At 38.8% G+C, this 21,758-nt stretch overlaps 1 protein-coding gene across 5 annotated transcripts in view; it reads right to left on the reverse strand.

Annotated features, from left to right (window-relative positions):
• The window catches only part of ITCH (itchy E3 ubiquitin protein ligase), a 118,164-nt gene that overhangs the window by 79,035 nt on the left and 17,371 nt on the right, over positions 1–21,758 (reverse strand). For all 5 annotated transcript variants that reach the window (XM_081832954.1, XM_081832950.1, XM_081832949.1 and 2 more), the window contains one exon: positions 7,883–7,975. In XM_081832954.1, coding sequence (XP_081689080.1) covers positions 7,883–7,952 — 70 coding nt within the window. In that variant the 5' untranslated portion in view covers positions 7,953–7,975. The remainder of the gene's footprint in view (positions 1–7,882; positions 7,976–21,758) is intronic.

Consider the following 21,758-nt stretch of genomic DNA (forward strand, 5'->3'; position numbering starts at 1 on the left):
GCTACCCAAGAAGCTCAATACATAGTTCAAAGCACAGACAGTCTGGGCATCCCAGAAGTCCAGTCCCAGGTAGCAGCCATGAATCTCTTGACTTCACAAGTACCACATACTTCTGTCCTTTGGCACTTATATGCCTTTTTTTGGTAGCATGCAAGCCAGCTACAAGGTTAGTACTCCAACAATGTATGCACATTCTATAAATCAGAGTTTCATCATTATTTTGGAATACTTGGTATAATAAAGTTCAACCACAGATTTGAAATCAATATGCAGTACCAAAAAAAGTATCTGTCAAAGAAAGAAAAAGAGCTGCAAAACATATTACTGAAGTAGGCAATAAGGAGCCCTGAGGAATTTTAAGTAAAAGAGTGCCATTCAACAAATTTACTGAGTGCCTACTACATATATCAGGTATTATCTGGGGCACTGAGAATACAGTGATGATCAGACTAATACTCAAAGATCATTCTATTGCTGTGGGAAAAATGAAAGGGAAACAAAAGTAGGAGTTAAGAGACTACTAGAGTCATCTAATCAAGAGATGACAGTGGTTTGGACGAGGATGGTGAACATGGATATGGGGAGGAATAAATCTTTTCTAAGGAGAACCAACAGGATTAGATTACATGAGCAAGTTGGGAAAAGAAGCAAGGATAACTCTCAGGTTTCCAGCATGAATAAGTGGATGGAAGACAGTATCATTTAATAAGATGGAAAAGATCTGGGAAACAAGTTTGAGGGGGTGGCATGGGCAAGAAGAAATCAAGAGTATTATACTGAATGTATAAAATTTGAGATATGTGAGACATCTAAATATAAACACTAAGAAGTCTTTTTCAGAATGGAAAATATTCAAGTGGGGACCAGACCTATCTCTGATTAATATGTACTACAAACCTCTAATACTTAATACAGAACAAAATTCAATCACAGATTGCCACAGAAAAAATATAAACCCCTTATTTTTAATACATTTCTGGTGTGAGAAAAGGTGAAGAGCCTAAACAATTATTCAAAGCCCACCATTGTATTTCAGGGACTCCTATGATCCTCTGAAACTGATTAAACCTAGAACAAAGCAATGTAGGCCGACAGGAAGGAAATGATCTGCCCTCAGGGATTTTCTTGGATTCAAACTTTTGAGGCGCCTGGGTGGCTCAGTCAGTTAAGCGTCTGCCTTGGGCTCGGAGGCTCAGGTCATGATCCCAGAGTTTTGGGACTGAGCCCCACCCCACATCAGGCTCTCTGCTGGGCGGGGAGCCTGCTTCTCCCTCTTCCTCTGCCTGCAGCTCCCCCTGCTTGTGTGTGTGCATGCGCTCACTCTCTATCAAATAAATAAATAAAATCTTGGGGGGAAAAAAGGATTCAAACTTTTGAAGGTTATTTTGCCACATAATCCCATCCAACCCCACTAGAACCATTTTAAGAAACTTTAAATGGGAAAATAAAAAGGGTAAAGGAAACTAACACCAACTATTAGTGTTTGCTATGTGTCTAGATGTAAACATTGTCATTTCAATACTCAAGACTATTCTGTGAGATAGACTATCATCTTAATTTTTACACATAAAAAGACAAACTCAAAAGAACTTAAAAGTTTGCCCAAGGGTCACTTGTAAAGCCTGAACAAGAGATATTAAGTGCTCAAATCTCAGTTTAGAATGCATAAAACTTTTGTTATAGTCCTAATATTAGAAAATAGATCACCTACTACTGCCTGTAATTTAAATTCCTATAGTAAATTAGAAGAATAAAAACAGTAAACCCACAACAGGGAACCAAAAAATGTCAGTATCATGTTACATGGGCTACTGCAAAGGTCTCTAGTAATTTTTCGTTTTTAACCTCACATCTGCAAACTCTCACAACTTCTAGAATTATCTTCCTAAAACAGATGTGATCATGTAAGTACTTTTCAAATACTTCTCTAATGCCTGCAAAATGAAATTTAAACTCTGGGGTATTTTACATTGTTATGTACCTTTTCAGCCTCCTCCTATACCAAATCCCACCCAGCCCCCTGGGATTCTAACCACCCTTAGCTGTTTGCTGTCCCTCACAAGGGCCATGCATTTTCATGTGCTACTCTGGAAGATCCACTCACAATGATCCTTCTTCCTTTTCTAACTAGTAAAATCCTATTTCTTGAGAAACCAGCGACCCCTTCTCTTTTGATTCAATGCTTCTTTAAACCTAAGAAGTTAAATTGCTCCCGCCTCTACGTTTCCACTGCATTTTCATATTTACATATGGTTCCTACAGCTTTTCATTCTGTCTTAGCTTTTAGTAAATTTACTGGTTTTTAGTTTAAATCACCCTGTAATCCCTGTCATGACAAGGATGTAGACAGTCTTTTAATTCCTACAGCGCTTAGTAATTTAAACATGAGAGACATTTAATCTATTTGTTGAACCAAATGATTAGTAATGGTAAAAAACAAGTTTCCCTGCTTTATTGTTACATATACACATACAGTGTGTATTGTATTGTATATAGTGTCATGGCATATATTAATGTTCTTCTGGGGCGCCTGGCTGGCTCAATCAGAAGAGCATGTGACTCTTGATCTCGGGGTTGTGAGTTCGAGCCCCAAATGGGATGTAGAGATTACTCAAATAAAAAACTTTTAAAATTTAATGTTCTGATCCTTTCTGAAGGTCAATGCTTTGACCTGACTTTGGTTCCTCATCCTAACTCTCTAGTACAAAAACCTAGACAATTTAATTTTTTTTAAAGATTTATTTATTTATTTGGGGGGTGGGTAGAAAGAGAGGGACAGAGAGTCCCAAGCAGACTCCCCACTGAGCATGGAGCCCAATACAAGGCTCGAGATCATGACCTGAGCCGAAACCAAGAGTCGGACACTTAATCAACTGCGCCACCCAGGCACCCTAACAATTTAAATATAAAGAAATTAAAGTGAATATCCTTAGCTTATCCCATCCTATTTTGAGAACTGGGAGGCTACAGTGAACAAGGTAAAACAAGTAAGGGTGCTGAGACCCGGTAAATTAGCAGTATGAACTGATAAGAAATAAAACCAGTTAAGCAAGGGCTAGCTTTGTGGTCAGAGTTACGACAGGCCACAAGAGGCCTCTGTGGCAGAACTATGTGTTGGCTAGATAGAATTTTATATAAACTCTGAACTTTAAATTTAAGTAAAAAGGGCGTTCCTAGTATCCAGAGATTACAGTCTTCTAGTAGATTTGGGAAAGTACAATATTATTTAATTTCAATTAGTAATAAAATCAAGATGGTTTCTCCTCTTCAAATGATCAGTTCTAAGTAAAGATTGAGGCAAAGAAAGTTCTAGGAAATACCAAAGTTACTTATTTTGCCACATAGTATAATGCTAGCACACAGCAAGCATGAAATAAAAAACACAGATGAGTTCAGAATAATAGCTGAGGTTATGTGTAAAACATAATCAAACAGGAAATGGCTAAAGACAGGGAAGGACATAAGAAAACAGACTTATGTCCAAGGTAAGGGACCAGGCCATTCAATTAGAGAAAAAGAGGACCCAAAAACTCCAATTGTCAAAATCAGCAGATTCTGATGACGGACAGGGATGTGAAGGATAAAGGACAAAGAGGTAAAGAAAATTTTAAATATGTGATCCACCAGTTATCCTCCTCATAACAATGTTAACACTTCCATTCTACCCATAAATTAAATTTTTACATAAACACCGATGATCTTTCACAAATACTACCATTCTTGCCATTCATTCTGACAATATTCTTTTAAATTTGGGGTGCCTGGGTGGCTCAGTCGGTTAAGCATCTGTCTTTGGCTCAGGTCATGATCTCAGGGTCTTGGGATCGAGCCCCGCATTGGGCTCCCTTCCTCAATGAGGAGCCTGCTTCTCCCTCTGCCTGCCGCTCCCCCTGATGGTGCTCTCTCTGACAAATAAATAAAATCTTTAAATAAAAAAAAAAAAGACAAGAAACTAGAGCAGAAGCAGAGTAGGATTTTAACTTTGACACTCAATTCTCCTATCAATCTTTCACACCAACTTTCTAAAACACAAATACAATTGATTACTGTTTGTTAAAAGCCCTGATTACTTCCCATCTCTTCCAGCAATGATTTTTTTTGTAGCCCTGACACATATCTGAAGGAGATGGCCCACTCGCATAAAATTTTCATGGCTCCCCACTCTGCAGCAGTGGCTTTTAGGGGCACTGGCAAAGTCTTGTGCATTTCCCTGCTTCGTGCCTCTTTTTTTTTTTTAAATAAAGATTTCATTTATTTATTTGACAGAGACACAGCGAGAGAGGGAACACAAGCAGGGGGAGTGGGAGAGGGAGAAGCAGGCTTCCCATGGAGCAGGGAGCCCGATGCGGAGCTCGATCCCAGGACCCCGGGATCATGACCCGAGCCGAAGGCACACGCTTAACGACTGAGCCACCCAAGCGTCCCCTGCTTCGTGCCTCTTGCTCATATTCTCTCCTAAAAAGATTCCTTCTACTCCCCTACATTTTTTAAAAATAACTTCCTACATTTAAATAGCAAGATGCTTTAAGCACCGCCTCCTTTCACAGCAACTCTGGTCAAATACTGGTATCTCTCTTTCCTGACCAAAGTTGTTGTCTCTTCTTGCCATTACCATATGCCATGGCATTTATTTTTTACACTTGAATATTTATGCCCTCCTTGATTCTAGAAAAATGTTGAGGCAGCTTACAAAAAAAAAAAAAAAAGAAAACAACAATACTATAACTGATCCATTAACAGAAAAAAATACAATGTCATTAAAGGGATTTGTGCAAAAAACTTAGTTCTGAGGTTTCTAGCATCAAAAGCAAAGAACTAAACAATGACCTATGAAGAACAGTTGATTTATTCAACTTGGCACATTACTCTTTATAATCTTATGCTCTCTATTTGTCTCATATCTAATGATATATTTGCCAAATATATAATTTTTATCCATTCTTCATGTTTTTTTTTTTAAGATTTTATTTATTTACTTGACAGAGAGAGACACAGAGAGAGAGGGAACACAAGCAGGGGGAGTGCAAGAGGGGGAAGCAGGCTTCCCATGGAGCAGGGAGCTCGATGTGGGGCTCGATCCCAGGACCCTGGGATCATGACCTGAGCCGAAGGCAGACGCTTAACGACTGAGCCACCTAGGCGCCCTCTTCATGTTTGTTTTTATTAAATTGTTTTTGCCTTGTATTTGTGCATTCTCAGAAAATGTAGAACCAAGATTAAAATCTTATAAATGGCAAGAATTTTGTCTTCTTGAGGTGCATTCAGGCATTTATTAAATGTTCTTCCTACTATAATAATGATGATAGCAAATATGATAAACAGTATGCAAAGAAAAAAGTCAAAAGGAATATAACTGAAACCTAAAGGAATAACAGTATCATCTCTAAGGACTAAGATGATAAATAAGACCCCTATTATTTTACCGAGTTTTTTTTTTTTTTTTTTAAAGATTTTATTTATTTATTTGAGACAGACAGAATGAGAGAGAGAGAGCACATGAGAGGGGGGAGGGTCAGAGGGAGAAGCAGGCTCCCTGCCGAGCAGGGAGCCCGATGCGGGACTCGATCCAGGGACTCCAGGATCATGACCTGAGCCGAAGGCAGTCGCTTAACCAACTGAGCCACCCAGGTGCCCTATTTTACCGAGTTTTTAAAAATAAAAAACATGTGTATTATTTATGTAACCTGAAAAGGTAAAGATTTTTTTTTAAAGATCATTCCAATCCAAGGTTTCAACATTAATCTGCCCAAAAAAAGAAAAGTAATTAAGAAGCTGGCTCAATTTAAATCAGCTACTCAGGCTAGCTTCAGGATGGGGAGCAGGGGAAAACAATCAGAATCTTGCTTAACAAAGAAATATTAGTATCTTTCACTGAGAATCAGACAGTGCTAAGGAAAGAGACTAGTGAAGGAATCCCCCAAAATAAGTTCTAAGATACTGTCACCTTACAAAAGTGCTATTTTTATATAATTCAATCACTTTTAGGTTTTGAGGAAGATAATAATAAGGATATGATTTGTGGCCTAATATTCATAATCCAGAGGTGGATATAAGACAGGTGTAATAAAGGGGCTCCTAGATGGCTCAGTTGGTTAAACATCCACCTTCAGCTCAGGTCATGATCCCAGAGTCCCAGGATCAAGCCCTCCATCAGGCTCCCTGCTCTACAGGGAGTCTGCTTCTCCCGCTGCCCCTTACCCTGCTCGTGCTCTCTCTCTCTCAAATAAATAAATAAAATGTTAATTAAAAAATAAAGACAGGTGTAATAAAAGCTAAAATAGTGGGGTGGCTGGGTGGCTTAGTCAGTTGACCATCCAACTCTTGGTTTCAGCTTGGGTCATGAACTCAGTGTCCTGGGATCGAGCCCTGTGTTGGAGTCTGCTTGAGATTCTTTCCCCTCTGCTCACCACACCCCTCACTCGCTCATGAGCTCTCTCTCTAAAATAAATAAATAAAAATTTTTAAAAAGCTGAAATACTATACAGAGAATAATTGTCCTGTAAGAAATAAATGCCATTAAAAGGATAAAGACTAAGGTTTCACTGTGTGATACAGATACATGCATGTCTGAAAAAAGTCCGGTGACTCACCAAATAATTTATCTATAAATACCTACAAAGAGACCATATGGAGCCAGACTGTTAAAGCTCTTAGCGCAGGCTACAGAAATTCTATACTATAGCCAAATAGAAGCACCAAAGGTTTTTGAGCAGGAATTGTTACATTCCATAACAAATGGCATATTAGAACATTAGGAATACTAATGTGAAAGTGATACACTTGGTTAGTATGGTTAGAGAAAGACAGATATATTAAAAAATAATAGCAACCAAAGGATTTAAATAGACATTTCTCCAAAAAAGATACACAAATGGCCAATAAGCTCATGAAAAGATGTTCAACATCAATAACCACCAGAGAAATGCAAATCAAACCCACAGTAACATACCACTTCATACCCACCAGGATGTCTATAATCAAAAAGACAGGTAACAAGCATTGATAAGGATGTGGAGAAATTGGAACCCTCATACATGGCTGATGGGAATACAAATGGTGCAGATGCTTTGAAAAATAATTTGGAATTATTCCTCACAAAGTGAAACATACATACTATATGACCCAGTGACTCTACTCCTAGGTATATACTCAAGAGAACTGAAATGACAAACCTTCACAAAAACTTGTACACAAATGTTCATAGCATTATTCATAATAGCTAAAGAGTAGAAACAACCCAAACATATATCAACTGATAAATGGATAAATAAAATGTAGTATGTTCATACTTGCAATATTACTTGGCAATAAAAAGAAATGAAATACTAATGCATGCTACAATACAGATGAACCTTGAAAACATGCTAAGTGGAAAAGAAACAAAAAGCCATACATTTTATGATTCCATTTATATGAGAGATCCAGAATAGACAAATCTACAGACAGGAAGTAGATTAGTGGTTGCCTAGGGCTGAGGGTGGCTAGGAGACACGGGAAGTCCTCCAGGAATGGGTAGAGGTTTCTAAAATTGACTGTGGTGGCAGTTATTCAACACTGTGAACATACTAAGGATCAGCAACCCTCTATATGAGTAAACTGTGTGGTATGTGAATTACCTCTCAATGCTGTCAATACAAAACAAAAAACAATAGCAACTGCCCAGACACCAATATTTAATAGGAGAGAAAAAACAAAACCTGCAAAATACCCAAGAATATCCCAAAACAAAAGCATAATTTTTATACAACTGAACATTCTGTTCATTCATTCATTAAGCAAATACTAATTCAACACCTGATATAAAAGAGCCACTGAAGATTTTCTTAAGATTATTTTTATCTTGGGGGAAAAAAGTATAGCAGTAGATCTTTTTAAGACTTACCAGTGATCTGAAGTTGTGATTTCATGGTCAGGCTACCCATTGAACCAAGCTGTGATCCACTGCCAGACATACCACACCAACAGGACGGCAAATCTGAGCATGGAAAAGGAGACACTGTAAACATCAAAAGATCCCATATAAAAAACATGTATAGCGCTAACCAGGCTATTTCCATGTCTCACTGAAGACCACACAATAATAGTGGCCTTAGCATTGCTAAATAAAATTTTCAATTCTAGTATTCATCCTGCCTAACCTATCAACAAAATGACATTGCTTATCATTCCTTCTTCCATGGTTTACATTCTTCCCTGGAGCTCCCAAGACACATTCTCTAGGTTTACGTCCTACCTCACTGATTGTTCTTAGGCTCCTTTGACAATCCCTCCTGTTTTCTCCCCTCTCTTAATGTTGGAGTGCCCTAGGGCTCAGTTCTTGGTTCCCTCTTACTTCTCTATACTCACTTCCTCAAGGATATCATCCAGTGTTATGGCTTTAAATGTCAGCTATATACCAGTGAGTCCCAACTTTATATTTCTATCCCAGATGTCATTCCTAAACTCCAAACAAGTTCCCTTGGGTATCTAAAAGACCCCCCCCAACCCCCCCAAACTTCACACATCAAAGTGAACTCCTGATAACAACTCCATCCTTTCAGATGCTCAGGCTAAAAACCTGGAGTCATCCTGCCTTTGTTTTTTATTTCCCTTCCTAACTTGCCAGCAATTCAACAGTCTCTATTTGCAAAATATATCCAGAATCCAACCATTTCTCACCAACTCTACCATCAATCTGTTCATAGTGGCCACTGACAGCCTGACTTTTTTTTCATGGATTATGCCTCCCTCCTAAGGTACTCCAAGTATGAACAGGTCTCCCTGTTTCTACCTGGTGTCTAGCTTCTCCCTCTTCCTCTACCCCTCTCCCCTGCTCGTATTTTCGCTCGCAAATAAATCTTAAAAAAAAGTTAGATCATATTCTACCCTGCTTAAACACTCAGTAACCTCTTATCTCAGTTAAAAGAGAATCCAAACTCCTTCCCCTGGCTTACAGATGCCTGACTCCATTCCACCCATGACTGACTCTCTGACCTTACCTCATATCATTCTCCCCCTTACCCATTAAACATCTAGCTTTCTTTCTAATTCTCAAACACACTAGGTCATTCCAGCCTTTGTACCGAACTGCTCCCTCTGCTTTTTCCTCTATCTTTAAATAGAGGCACCCGAGTGGCTCAGTTGGTTAAACATTCTGCTCTTGATTTCTGCTCAGGTAATGATCTTGGGGTCCTGGGATCAAGCCCCACATGGCTCGGGGGGAGTCTGCTTGAGGATTCTCCCTCTGCCCATCCTCCAGCTCATGTACACATGCTCTCTCCCTTGATCTCTCTCTCAAATAAATAAATAAATCTTTAAAAAAAAAAAAAAGCTAACATCTTGTATTCAGGCTTCAAGTTAAATATCACCTCGTCAGAAAGGTCTGGACTTATCCAATCTAAAGTAGCCATCCTATCACTTTCTATGACATCACTGAAAATTTTCTGGTTTATTGACTCTAAAGTCCACAAAAGTAGGCACCTTCTCTACCTTGTTAATCAGTGCCTGGAATATTCTGGAAGTTTTTTTTTTAAGTCCACAATTTCACCTGTCACAATACCTAGTATCAAAAATACAAGAAATAACAAGTATTGGCAAGAATGTTGAGAAAAGGGACCCTTGTGCACTGTTAGTAAGAATGTAAATTGGTACAGCCACTGTGGAAAACAGTATGGAGGTTCCTAAAAAAATTAAAAATAGAAATACCATATGATCCAGTAATTCCACCACTGGGTATTTATCCAAGAAAACTGAATACATTAATTCGAAAATACACGTGCACCTTATTTTTACTGCAGCATTATTTACAACAGATAAAATATGGAAGCAACCTAAATGCCCATCAGTAGATGAATGGATAAAAATGTGGTATATATATATATATAATGGAGTATTAGCCATAAAAAAAAAAATAGGATCTTGCCATTTGTAAGAGCATGGATGGTCCTAGAGGGTATTATGCTAAGTGAAATAAGTCAGAGAAAGACAAATACCATATGCTTTCACTTATATGTGGAATATAAAACACAAAACAAAGGAACAAACAAAAAAAGCAGAGGCAGACCCATAAATACAGAGAACAAACCGGTGGTTGCCAGAGGGGAGGGGGTAAGCAGACAGGCAAAATGGGCAAAGAAAGTGGGAAGTACAGACTTTCACTTATGAAATGAGTAAGTCACAGGGATGAAAGGTACAGCATAGGGAACACATCAATGGTGTTGTAATAGTGATGTATGGTGACAGATGGCACCTACACTTGTGGCATGTATTATAACATATAGAGCTGTCAAATCACTATGATGTATACCTGCAAATAATGTAACATTGTTAACTATACTTCAATTTAAATAAAAAGTCCCAGGGGCACCTGGCTGCTCAGTCAGTGGAGTATGTGACTCTCGATCTTGGGGTTGTGAGTTTGAGCCCACATTGGGTATAAAGATTACTTAAAAATAAAATCTTTAAAAAAATTAATAAAATTTTTAAAAATAAAAATAAATAAAGCAAGTAAGTAAATAAGTCCAGGGGTGCCTGGCTGGCTCAGTCCGTAGAGCATGCTCGAGCAGTCGATAGAGACTCTTGATCTCAGGGTTGTAAATTTGAGCCCCACACTAGGTGTAGAGATTACTTAAAAATAACATCTTAAAAAGTTTTGCCTCTTCCAGAACATCAGGTAGGTGGAATCATACAATTTGTGGCTTTTTCAGATTGCCTTCTTCTACTTAGCAATATTACCAAAGGTTCCTCCATACCTTTTCATGGCTTGACAACTTTTTTTTTAAATTGCTGAATAATATTCCATTGTGTGTTTGTACCACAGTTCATCCATTCCCCTATTAAAGGACATCTTGCTTGCTTCCAGTTTGGGGCAATTATGAAAAAAGCTGCTATAAATATTCACATACAGGTTATTAACTTAAGTTTTCAATTCAATTGAGTAAATAGGTATACAACTGCTGGATAATGGTAAGCCTATGTTTTAACCCTGTAAGAAACTGCCAAATGGTATTCCAAAATAGTGGTACTATTTTGCATTCCTACTAGGATTGAAGGAGAATTCCTAGGCAGCTAGGTGGCTCAGTCAATTAAGTGTACCTAAACTCAGGTAGTGATCTCGGGGTCCTGGAAATGAGCCCCAGGTCGGACTTCCTGCTTAATGGGGAGTCTGCTTCTGCCTCTCCCTCTGCTCCCCTTTCCACCAGCTCATGCTCGCTCTCACTCTAATAAATAAATGTTTTTTTTAAAAAAAGAATTCCTATTGTTCTCTATCTTCACCAGCATATGGTATTATTAGCTTTTCAAAATTTTGCCAATCTAACAGATGTGCCGTGACATTTCACTGATGGTTTAATTTGCAATTCCCATGACATGATGTTGAACATCTTTTCATATGCTTATTTGGAATCTATGTATGTTGTTTGGTAGGCTATCTCTTCAGATCCTTTGCTCACTTTTTACTTGTTTTCACATTATTACATTTTAAGAGTTCTTTATATATTTTAGAAACAAGTCCTTTACCAGATTTGTGTTTCGCAAATATTTTCTCACAGCCTATGGCTTCTCCTTTCATTCTCTTAACAGTGTAAAGGTTCCAAAATGTGGATGTACGTGGGGGATGGGGGTGGTTTCCTCACACCAACGAGCAATTCTCCGACACCAGCCAGGTGTCCTACAACTTAATTCTAACAGTATCCACCCAGAGATAGCATCAGATCCCACAGGTTAAGTGATCAGTCCTACAAGCTCCCCCACCCCACTTCAGATGCTAGTCCCAACCAAGTCCAGGATGCCTTGTGCTGACTAACCAGCTACAGATTGGAGGTTCTAATGATTACCACCTTGGGTCTGATTAATTTGTTAAGAGTGGTTCACTGATTCCTAGGTTACCAGTTTATTATAAAAGGGTATCACTAACAGCCAGATGAAGGAGATGCATAGGGGAAGGTATGGGGAAAAGGTGTGAAGCTTCCAGGTCCTCAGCCAGTGCACCACTCTCCCCAAATCTTCCTGTATTCACCAACCTGGAAGCTCTCTGAACCCCGTCCTTTCAGATTTTTACGGAGGCTCTGTTACACAGGTGTGGCTGATTAAATCACTGATCATCAACTGAACTCAGATCTTCAGCCTTCTCCTCATTGTGGGGGTGGGACTGAAAGTTCCAATCTCTAATCACATGGTTAGCTCCAATGGCAACCCGCTTCTATCCTTAAGACATCTTCTAGGGGCGCCTGGGTGGCTCAGTCATGAAGCGTCTGCTCAGCAGGAAGCCTACTTCTCCCTCTCCCTCTCTCCGTTTGTGTTCCCTCTCTCGCGGTCTCTGTCAAATAAATACATAAAATCTTAAAAAAAAAAAAAAAAATCTTCTAAAAGTCACCTCATTAACACAACAAAAGACACCTTTATCACTCTCATCACTTAGGAAATTCCAAGAGTTTTAGGAGCTCTGTGTCAGGAACAGGATTAAAAACCAGATATACATTTTTTATTATAAAATCACAGTATCACATAGTGCATTTTAATAAAGTCCAATTTCTAAGTTTTGTCTTTCACAGATTGTGCTTTTGGTGTCATATCTAAAAACTCATTGCCATCTCTTCAACAAACGGTGCTGGGACAACTGCACAACCATATGTAAAAAAATTAAGTTGGACCCCTACAAAAGAACTGTGGTTGTATGTTTTGATCTGTCTAGAAGTTACATGAAGGACTGGCTCAAGAACTTCTCTTGCCTTTGTTCTCCCTGCCTGGGAGCTTCCTTCGGGCTGAGATAGCTTCCCAGGCAGTGTTTGTCAAAAGAATTTAAAAGCAAATGTATTAACCACTGCCACCTGGGGCAAAGGATAATAGGTGGGGCACACAATAGATATACTGAAAAGACTGGGAAGGAAGAGACTAGCGAACAAGACATTTGGGGGAATGAGGGCTTTCAAAAACTCTTGGGTATGTTAAATATAGAAGTCCTTGCACAGGCCCAGGGGTGGATGCATGCTCAGAAGGGTCAGAAGATCCTGGCTCTTAACTCTGACCTTCAGGATCCATGCAAACAGGAAGTAAAGGCTAAGACAGTTTTAAACTGCCTGGATAAGCACAGGAGTGTCCAAACACAGCCAATCTGCAAACATGGTAGTGTTTGGGGGGTTTTTTGGTTCCAAGTTTTTAAGGATATCTGTCAAATCACTAGCTGACCACTAATCTAACAGAACACAGACTTTATTTTTATTTTTAATTTTTTTTTTTTAAGATTTTATTTATTTATTTGAGAGAGAGAATGAGAGACAGAGAGCATGAGAGGGAATCGGGTCAGAGGGAGAAGCAGACTCCCCGCTGAGCAGGGAGCCCGATGTGGGACTCGATCCCGGGACTCCAGGATCATGACCTGAGCCGAAGGCAGTCGCCTAACCAACTGAGCCACCCAGGCGCCCCCAGAACACAGACTTTAGTGGCCATAATAACAAAGAATACAGACTATACAAAATTAGTTTGGAAATGTCACCAAATAAGCAAACAACCACAATGAGCAGCAATAAGAAACCATGAAGTGGGGGGCACATGGGTGGTTCAGTCGGTTAAGCGCTGGACTCTTATTTTGGGCTCAGGGTCATGATCTCAGGGTCCTGGGATTGAGCCCTGCAATCCTGGCTCATGCTCAGCAGAGTCTGTCTGAGGATTCTCTCTCCCTCTCCCTCTCCCTCTGCCCTTCCCCCTGCATGCACATGCTCTAAGATAAAGAAGTAAACCTTATAAAAAAGAGAGAAAGAAGAAAAGAAACCATGAAGTGGGAGAAGAATCTGATTTCCAGAACATTCAAAATGTTCAGTTTTTCATACTAGCAAACCAAATTCAACAGCACATTAAAAGGCTTACTATACTATGACCAAGTGGGATTCATCACTGGGTTGCAAGGATGGATCAACATATAAAAATCAGTGTTATAATTAAAAGAAGGCTAAAAAATCACATGATCATCACAACTGATGTAAAAAAAAAAAAAAAAGCATTTGACAAAATTCAAGAGTCTTTAATGATAAAATCTGCCAAACTAGAAATAGAAGAAATTTACCTTACAAAATGAAGGATATACATGAAAAGCCCACAACTTTCACTCAGTGGTGAAAAATTAAAAGCTTGTCCTCTAATACTAGAAATAAGACAATGCCAACTCCCACCGCTTCTACTGAACATAATACTATAAGTCCTAGCCAGAGTGATAAGGCCAGAAAAAAATAAAACAATCCCACTTACAATAGCACCAAAAATAAAATACTTAGGAATAAACTTAACCAAGGAGATGAAAACTACAAAACTCAGGGTGTCTGGGTGGCTCAGTTGGTTAAAGCATCTGCCTTCGGCTTAGGTCATGATCTCAGGGTCCTGGGATTGAGCCCTGCCATCGGGCTCCCTGCTCAGCGGGAAGCCTGCTTCTCCCTCTCCCACTCCCCTTGCTTGTGTTCCCTCTCTTGCTGTGTCTCTCTCTGTCAAATAAATAAATAAACCTTAAAAAAAAAAAATAATAAACTCTAGCAAAGAAATTTTTAAAATCAAAAAAGTAACTATAGTAAAGGTTAAGGAAAAACAGAAGTAGAGATAACAAGCAAGTAACTTCAGTAAGCTACAAAGCACACAGACCAATGCTAATTGACAGCACATTCAAGAAAGTTGACTCCTATGTTGGTAATAGAGAAAAGCCTAGAACCAAGATGGTTTACACTGTAGCGTCTTCAAGAAAGGCACCAGGTAATCCTGGAAGTAGGGCGTAAAGTTAAGATACATAAGCAGGATGAAAGCTATCTACCAAGCAGTTTGATTCCTAAAAATCCCCTACTTCACACCAGAAGGCTCAGGGGTTTTTTCCTCTAGAGACGGTAAAGTAGAGCATCTCTGGAATGGGAGATGCCAGGCACAGTGTAAGGATGGACAATAATATCAAAAACAGGAGAATTAAAAGAACATATTCAAACTGAATGACAAAACTCCCATCCTCCTTTCCCACTGGCTGTAGCTCACTGTAGTTAAGACAACTAACCAGGCAGTAGATAGGATAAGTCTTTTTATGAAGTACCCCAACTTCATAAAAGGTTATGCAACAGATAACCCTATAGTGAGGTTCTCTGTTAACAAGCTTCTCCTTCCTACACGCACACTCAGAGCTCCCAGCCTGATTCTTAGTCTCCCATCCTTAAACATGATAAAATACTAGCAGGCAATATGAAAAACTTCTATCAGGAAGTGATGCCAAAGAAAAACAAGGAGAACTTTAAAAAATGTATTAACATCCTCAGAGAGATGAAAAGATAACAACATTCATGAAACAAAAATAGGATGCCATAAAAAAAGAACATTCAGGGGGGAAAAAAGGAATTAGGATGAAAACTGTTCCCAATAGGAACAGCCTATACGATGGAGATGGGCTACACCAATTTTGTAAGCTCGAGTAGTCTGAAAATGCCAGTTCTGTACATAGGTTGTCAAAACACTAGAATAGGGATCAGCTGATACATGCTGCTGCCAGACTGACAAAATAATTTGGTTGCCAGAGCTATGATGTAATTTTAAATAATCTTGCAGCTTTAAACTATTTTTTGGTCCCTGTTGGGACGGCTAACAACATGTCCTATTTTTCCTATGAGACTTGACTGCAGAGTTGAGTTTTCCATTCTTTATTTTCATAAACATCCTTACATTTAAAATCCCGTTACCTAAGAAACCTTGCAATTTGGGAAAGGTTAACTAATATAATTTCCAAATACATTAAGGAAGTAATGTAGATTCTGAATGACAAATGTAGTTAATGTCACCTAACTAACCATGACCAATATATGATACAATATTCATCATTTTATTCATTCATCACATTCATTTTAGTTATTAGATAACAAAATATCTTCAATCTGATGCTCTGAAATAGGGAGTTTTTCTGTAAAGGACCAGGGAGTAACCATTTTAAACCTTGTGAACCATATGATCTCTGTTAAAACTACTCAACTACCTTTTTGTGTGACAGCAGCCATAAACAACACATAAAATGAATGAATGAGACTGTGTTCCAGAAAAACTATTTACACAAATAGGCAGAAGGTCAGATTCCTTCAAGCATGGGCCATAGTTTGCTAACCCCTTGTCCTCAAGAATCAAAGTGAAAAATGGAGGTACTATTTAAGAACACCCTACTTGGGGCACCTGGGTGGCTCAGTTGTTAAGCGTCTACCTTCAGCTCAGGTCATGATCCCGGGGTCCTGGGATCAAGGCCCATGTCGGGCTCCCTGCTCAGCAGGAAGCCTGCTTCTCTCTCTCCCATTCCCCCTGCTTGTGTTCCCTCTCTCACTGTCTCTCTCTGTCAAATAAAGAAAATATTTTTTAAAAATAAAAAAGAACACCCTACCAGGGGCACCTGGGTGACTCAGTCAGTTGAGCGTCCAACTCTTGATTTTGGCTCAGGTCATGATATTATGGGTCATGAGACTGAGCCCTGTGTCAGACTCTGCACTCAGCGGGGAGTTGGCTTGAGTTTGTCTCTCTCTATCCCCCACCCATTATATAAATCTTAAAAAACAACAACAACAACACCCTATACACATCACCATTACAGCTGAAAACTGGGAAATATGAAAGGGGAAAATTCCTTGAGACATTAGGATAAAACAATTGGATATGAGTGGAAAATCTTGTAATTAATTGTTTTACATTTTCTTCTTTATCCTCATCACTACTCCCTTCATTTGGCTCTCCTTATACTTACCATACTAATTTCAAAATTTCTCCTTATCTAACCCCAATCTGTCCATATGGTGTTGTCAAAATGATTTTTAAGATGAATTTTCTACACCTCTAATGACCCTCACTTGCCTATTCTCTTAACTCACCTTCCACTCTCTCATATATACCCCATGCTTCAACCATATAGAATTACTTATCCGACCCCAACACTCCATCTGTTTAATACTTCTGTGATTTACTTATCCTGTTCCTTCTATTCAAAATGTGCTCTGCTCCTTCCTTAACTTCCCATTCATCTGGTCTTCCTCTTATCCTTCAACATTCTTCTCAAGCATTTCATGTGGTAGCCTTCCCTCAACTCCAAAGCAGAAATAATGAATTTTTCTCATCAACCTTACTGCATGTATTCCAGGAGATATTATTAACATGGTAATTAATTGTGCAGGCTTTGGAGTCAGAGCTAGATCCACATATCAACACCGTTATTTACTGTGCAAAATTGAACAAATTACTTAATCTCCGAGCCATGCTTTCTTCATCCAAAAAACAGGGATCATTTTATCGTAGTTTTAAAGACTGAGATAATACCGTAAAGTGCTATAAGACAGCTTTAAACCTAACAAGTGTTCAATAGCTGTCCCTTAATATGTTTGCAAATCTTTCTCCTCTTTCAAACTGTTTTCTTGAGATCAGGGGCCATTCATCTTTACATTGCTACAGCTGGACACAATGCCTGAAGCACCTTAATAGTAAGCCCTCAAATATCTGTTGAATCCAATCAACAAATATGTAAAACTTATGATAGTCAAGGTGAACTTTTCTCTAACACCTCAGAAGAATTTAGGATACCTGAATTTAGGATACCTTTCTTATTAAACATTAAAAGGCTTAAAAATATCTATTACAATCCAAAGGACTCACCACTGTCCAATATTTCTCTAAATAAATGGGAGCACTAGTAACGTGTACAAAAGAACCTCTACTTGTAAATAAATGAGGTTACAAAAGGGTGTTTTTTGTTTTTGTTCTTAGGTTTATAATAACAATATAAAAGCAACCAATGAATACATGCTGCAGAAAGTTTCCCAACATAACAGTAAAACCCACAGATTTAGAGAGACATTTGGGTGGCTCAGTTGGGTAAAGTGTCTGACTCTTATCTCAGTTCAGGAGTTCAAACCCTGCACGGAGCCTACTTAAAACAAACAAAAAAACCCACAGATTTACAAAGATAAGAAGGCTTTTGCCCTACTAGAATTTAAAATGTGAGAGAGAGCCAAAAATAATTAAAACTATAGAAAATTGACACTGTGTTCTCTATATGTGCAAGTAACATAAGTAAGGAAATACAGGCTGTAGTAATTAATTTTGACTTTGTAGGCAGGGAGAATTCAGACAAGATGCCACAGAAGAGAAGCACTTGTGGGTGAAAAAGGGAACAGGAAGAGAACAGATTTGCTTAAATTTGGCCAACAAAGAAGGCACAAAGGGGGAAATGATACAATACTAAAGAATGGACTACAAAAATCAATACACTGGGCACCAAGCCCTAGCTCTGTTGTTACAAACATTAGAAAGAAAGAAAACTTGTAATTAACCAGCAATGTGAATGTCTTCCTAGAAAACCCATAAGCCTCTATATAATACAACTAATAATAAACCTAGAAAACTGAGCAGTTATCATGGACAAAGTGGAAAGCAGAAAACCTTTAAGGGAAAAAAGTAAAAAATATTTATCTCAAAAGCCAACTATTTTTGGATAACTATACAAATGTGTAAACATAAAACATATTCATAACAGGGCAACACAAAGAGAAAACAATAACAAAAGCTAGGAAATGAAGCCTCCCACCAAAAGCCAGCACCAATTTGCTAACCATGAGTGGGCGACCTTGGAAGTAGATATTCCAGTCCCAGTCAAGACTAAAGATCAATGCAGCCTGATATGTAACAGATATCAGGAGGTACTAAGAGAGACCTTAAGCCACAACTGCTCAGCTAAGCCACTCCCAAATTTTTCACCCACAGAAACTGCAGAAGATAATAAGTTATTTTTTTTTTTAAGATTTTATTTATTTATTTGACACAGAGAGAGACCGCGAGAGAGGGAGCACAAGCAGGGGAGTGGGAGAGGGAGAAGCAGGCTTCCCGCCGAGCAGGGAGCCCAATGTGCGGCTCGATCCCAGGACCCTGGGATCATGACCTGAGCGGAAGGCAGATGCTTAACGACTGAGCCACCCAGGTGCCCCAGTTATTATTATTTTAAGCCCTGAACTTCAGGATAATCTACTGCATAGCAATAGAACACTAACAGAGAAGCCAAGGTATAATCTTGGCTAAGTACTAGGGTAACGTAAGATCTTTGCTCTAAATTACATGAAGAAAACTTACACTGAAGTACCAACCTAACATGCTTAGAACTTATCCTGAAGTTCTTACTAATCAAATAGAAGGGTGCGTACTTATTTTACATTTGGTAATGATTTATTTCTTAAAAGGCAAAATAAAGGGTAGGATGAATTATGGAAGAGTGACCATTTAATTTTTCACACAAATTGGGATGGTTTTGATTGTGAACAGGGACAAGATGAAATGCTATGTCAACAGGAATAAACCAGATCTATACTAGGCAAACCATGACATAAAGCCACACTAATTGTGGATGATAGGTACGGAAATTTAAACTGCTAAAATAAGGTAGTATAAAAGAAAAAGTATTAAATTCAGGAGGCTGCAATAAACTACAAGCATCATCATCATAAAAAATTATTAGTTTGGGCTCAGTTGGTTAAGCATCCAACTCTTGATTTTGGCTCAGGTCATGATCTCAGGGTTGTGAGCCCTGTATCAGGCTCTGCAACAGGCTCTGCACTGGGCTTGGAGCCTGCTTAAGATTCTTGCTCTTTCACTCTGCTCCTCCCCCACTTAAAAAAAAAAAAACTAGTTTGGGGCACCTGTTGGCTCAGTCAGTGGAGCATGCGACTCTTGATCTCAGGGTTGTGAGTTCGAGAGCCACTTGGGTGTAGACATACTTAAAACTAAAATCTTTTTTTTTTTAAAGATTTTATTTATTTATTTGAGAGAGAGAATGAGAGAGAGAGAGCATGAGAGGGGGGAGGGTCAGAGGGAGAAGCAGACTCCCTGCTCAGCAGGGAGCCCGATGTGGGACTCGATCCTGGGACTCCAGGATCATGACCTGAGCCGAAGGCAGTCGCTCAACCAACCGAGCCACCCAGGCGCCCCAAAACTAAAATCTTTAAAAAAAATAACTAGTTTGCTGAATAATCATGTGCTGGGAACTGTTGTAAAGAATTTCACATGTAGTAACTCATTTAATACAATCTCCCCATAATGAGTTGAGTAGTGGCTCCCAAAATACTATGTCCACATCTGATTTCCTGAAACCTACAAATGTGACCTTACTTGGAAAAAGGGTCTTTACAGATATAATTAGGAATTTCAAGATGATATCATCCTGGATTATCCAGGTGGACCTTAAATCCAATGACAACTGTCCTGTTACGAGACACACAAAAAGCAGAAGAGAAAAAGGCCACGTGAAGACAGGCAGAGATTAAAATTATGCAGCCACAACCCAAGGGACACCTAGAGCCACCAGAAGGTGGGAAAAGGAAGGAAGGATTCTCCCTAGAGCTTTTAGAGCAAATGCAGTTCTTCTGACATCTTGACTTCAGACTTCTGGCCTCGAGAACTGTGAGAAATTCTCTATTTTAAGTCACCAAGTTAGAGGTAAGTTGTTATAGCAGTCACAGGAAATTAATACATTCCCTATGACATAGATACTACTATCCACATTTCACCAACGATGAAACAAGCACAGAAATGTTAAGTAATCTAATAAACCAGAAGATCTGGGAATAAGAAGTAATAAAATGTAATAAAAAAAACTGGTTTGGAAATAGTATTTGGAGGCTGGTCATGGGGACTGACTTTCCCTTTAAAATTTAGCTGAGCTTAATAAATGAAGAAGAAATGAAAGAACCGGGCGCCTGGGTGGCTCAGTTGGTTAAGCGACTGCCTTCGGCTCAGGTCATGATCCTGGAGTCCCTGGATCGAGTCCTGCATCGGGCTCCCTGCTCGGCAGGGAGCCTGCTTCTCCCTCTGACCTTCCCCCCTCTCATGTGCTCTCTCTCTCTCATTCTCTCTGTCTCAAATAAATAAATAAAATCTTTAAAAAAAAAAAAAAAAGAAATGAAAGAACCATTATTTTGCAACCTCTAATGTAATAACTGAGTCAGGCAAGAATCATCAATAGATGATGGCATTTTAAAATATATCCATAAACTATTTGATACTCCTCCCTTCAAAAGATGGAATCTAATACCCTGCCTCTTGAATGCAGGCCAGATTTAGTTACTCTCTTCTAATGAATAGAATGTTCATGAATAGAAAGGACAGTATGTGACTTCCAAGGCAAGGTCATAAAAAGCAATGCCACAACAATGTGTAAAGATGTAATTTTGTAACATCAACAACTAAAATGGGTAGTGACAGAGCTCTAAAGTAACAGCTTTTTATATTATTGAAATTAAGCAGTTATAAATTCAAATTAGAGTATTATAACTTTAGGACTTTAAATGTAATCCCCATGGTAACCACAAAGAAGTTACAGAATATACACAAAAGGACACGAGAAGGCAATGTAAATGTTTCACTATCAATTAAACACAATGACAGTAATGAAGGAAATGAATGACAAAAAAAGCTGTAACACATATGGAAAACAAAGAGTAAAATGAGGAAGTCCCTCTTTACCAGTAATTACTTTACACGAAATGGACTGAACTCTCCAATCAAAAGACAGAAATTGGTAGAATGGATTAAAAACATCATCTGATCATATGCTGTCTACAAGAGACTCATTCTAGATCCAAAGACACAAAAAGGCTAAAAGGATGGAAAAAGATAATACATGTAAATTATAAATAGTAACCAAAGGACTGCTGAGGTAAGTCTACTAAAGTCACACAAAGTAGACTTTATTTTTTTTTAAAGATTTTATTTATTTGAGACAGAGAGAAAGAGTACGAGCGGGGGGGGGGGGG

The sequence above is a fragment of the Leptonychotes weddellii genome, chromosome 10 (genome assembly GCF_054177405.1).
Source record: "Leptonychotes weddellii isolate Sample4059 chromosome 10, ASM5417740v2, whole genome shotgun sequence".
Classification (NCBI taxonomy): domain Eukaryota; kingdom Metazoa; phylum Chordata; class Mammalia; order Carnivora; family Phocidae; genus Leptonychotes; species Leptonychotes weddellii.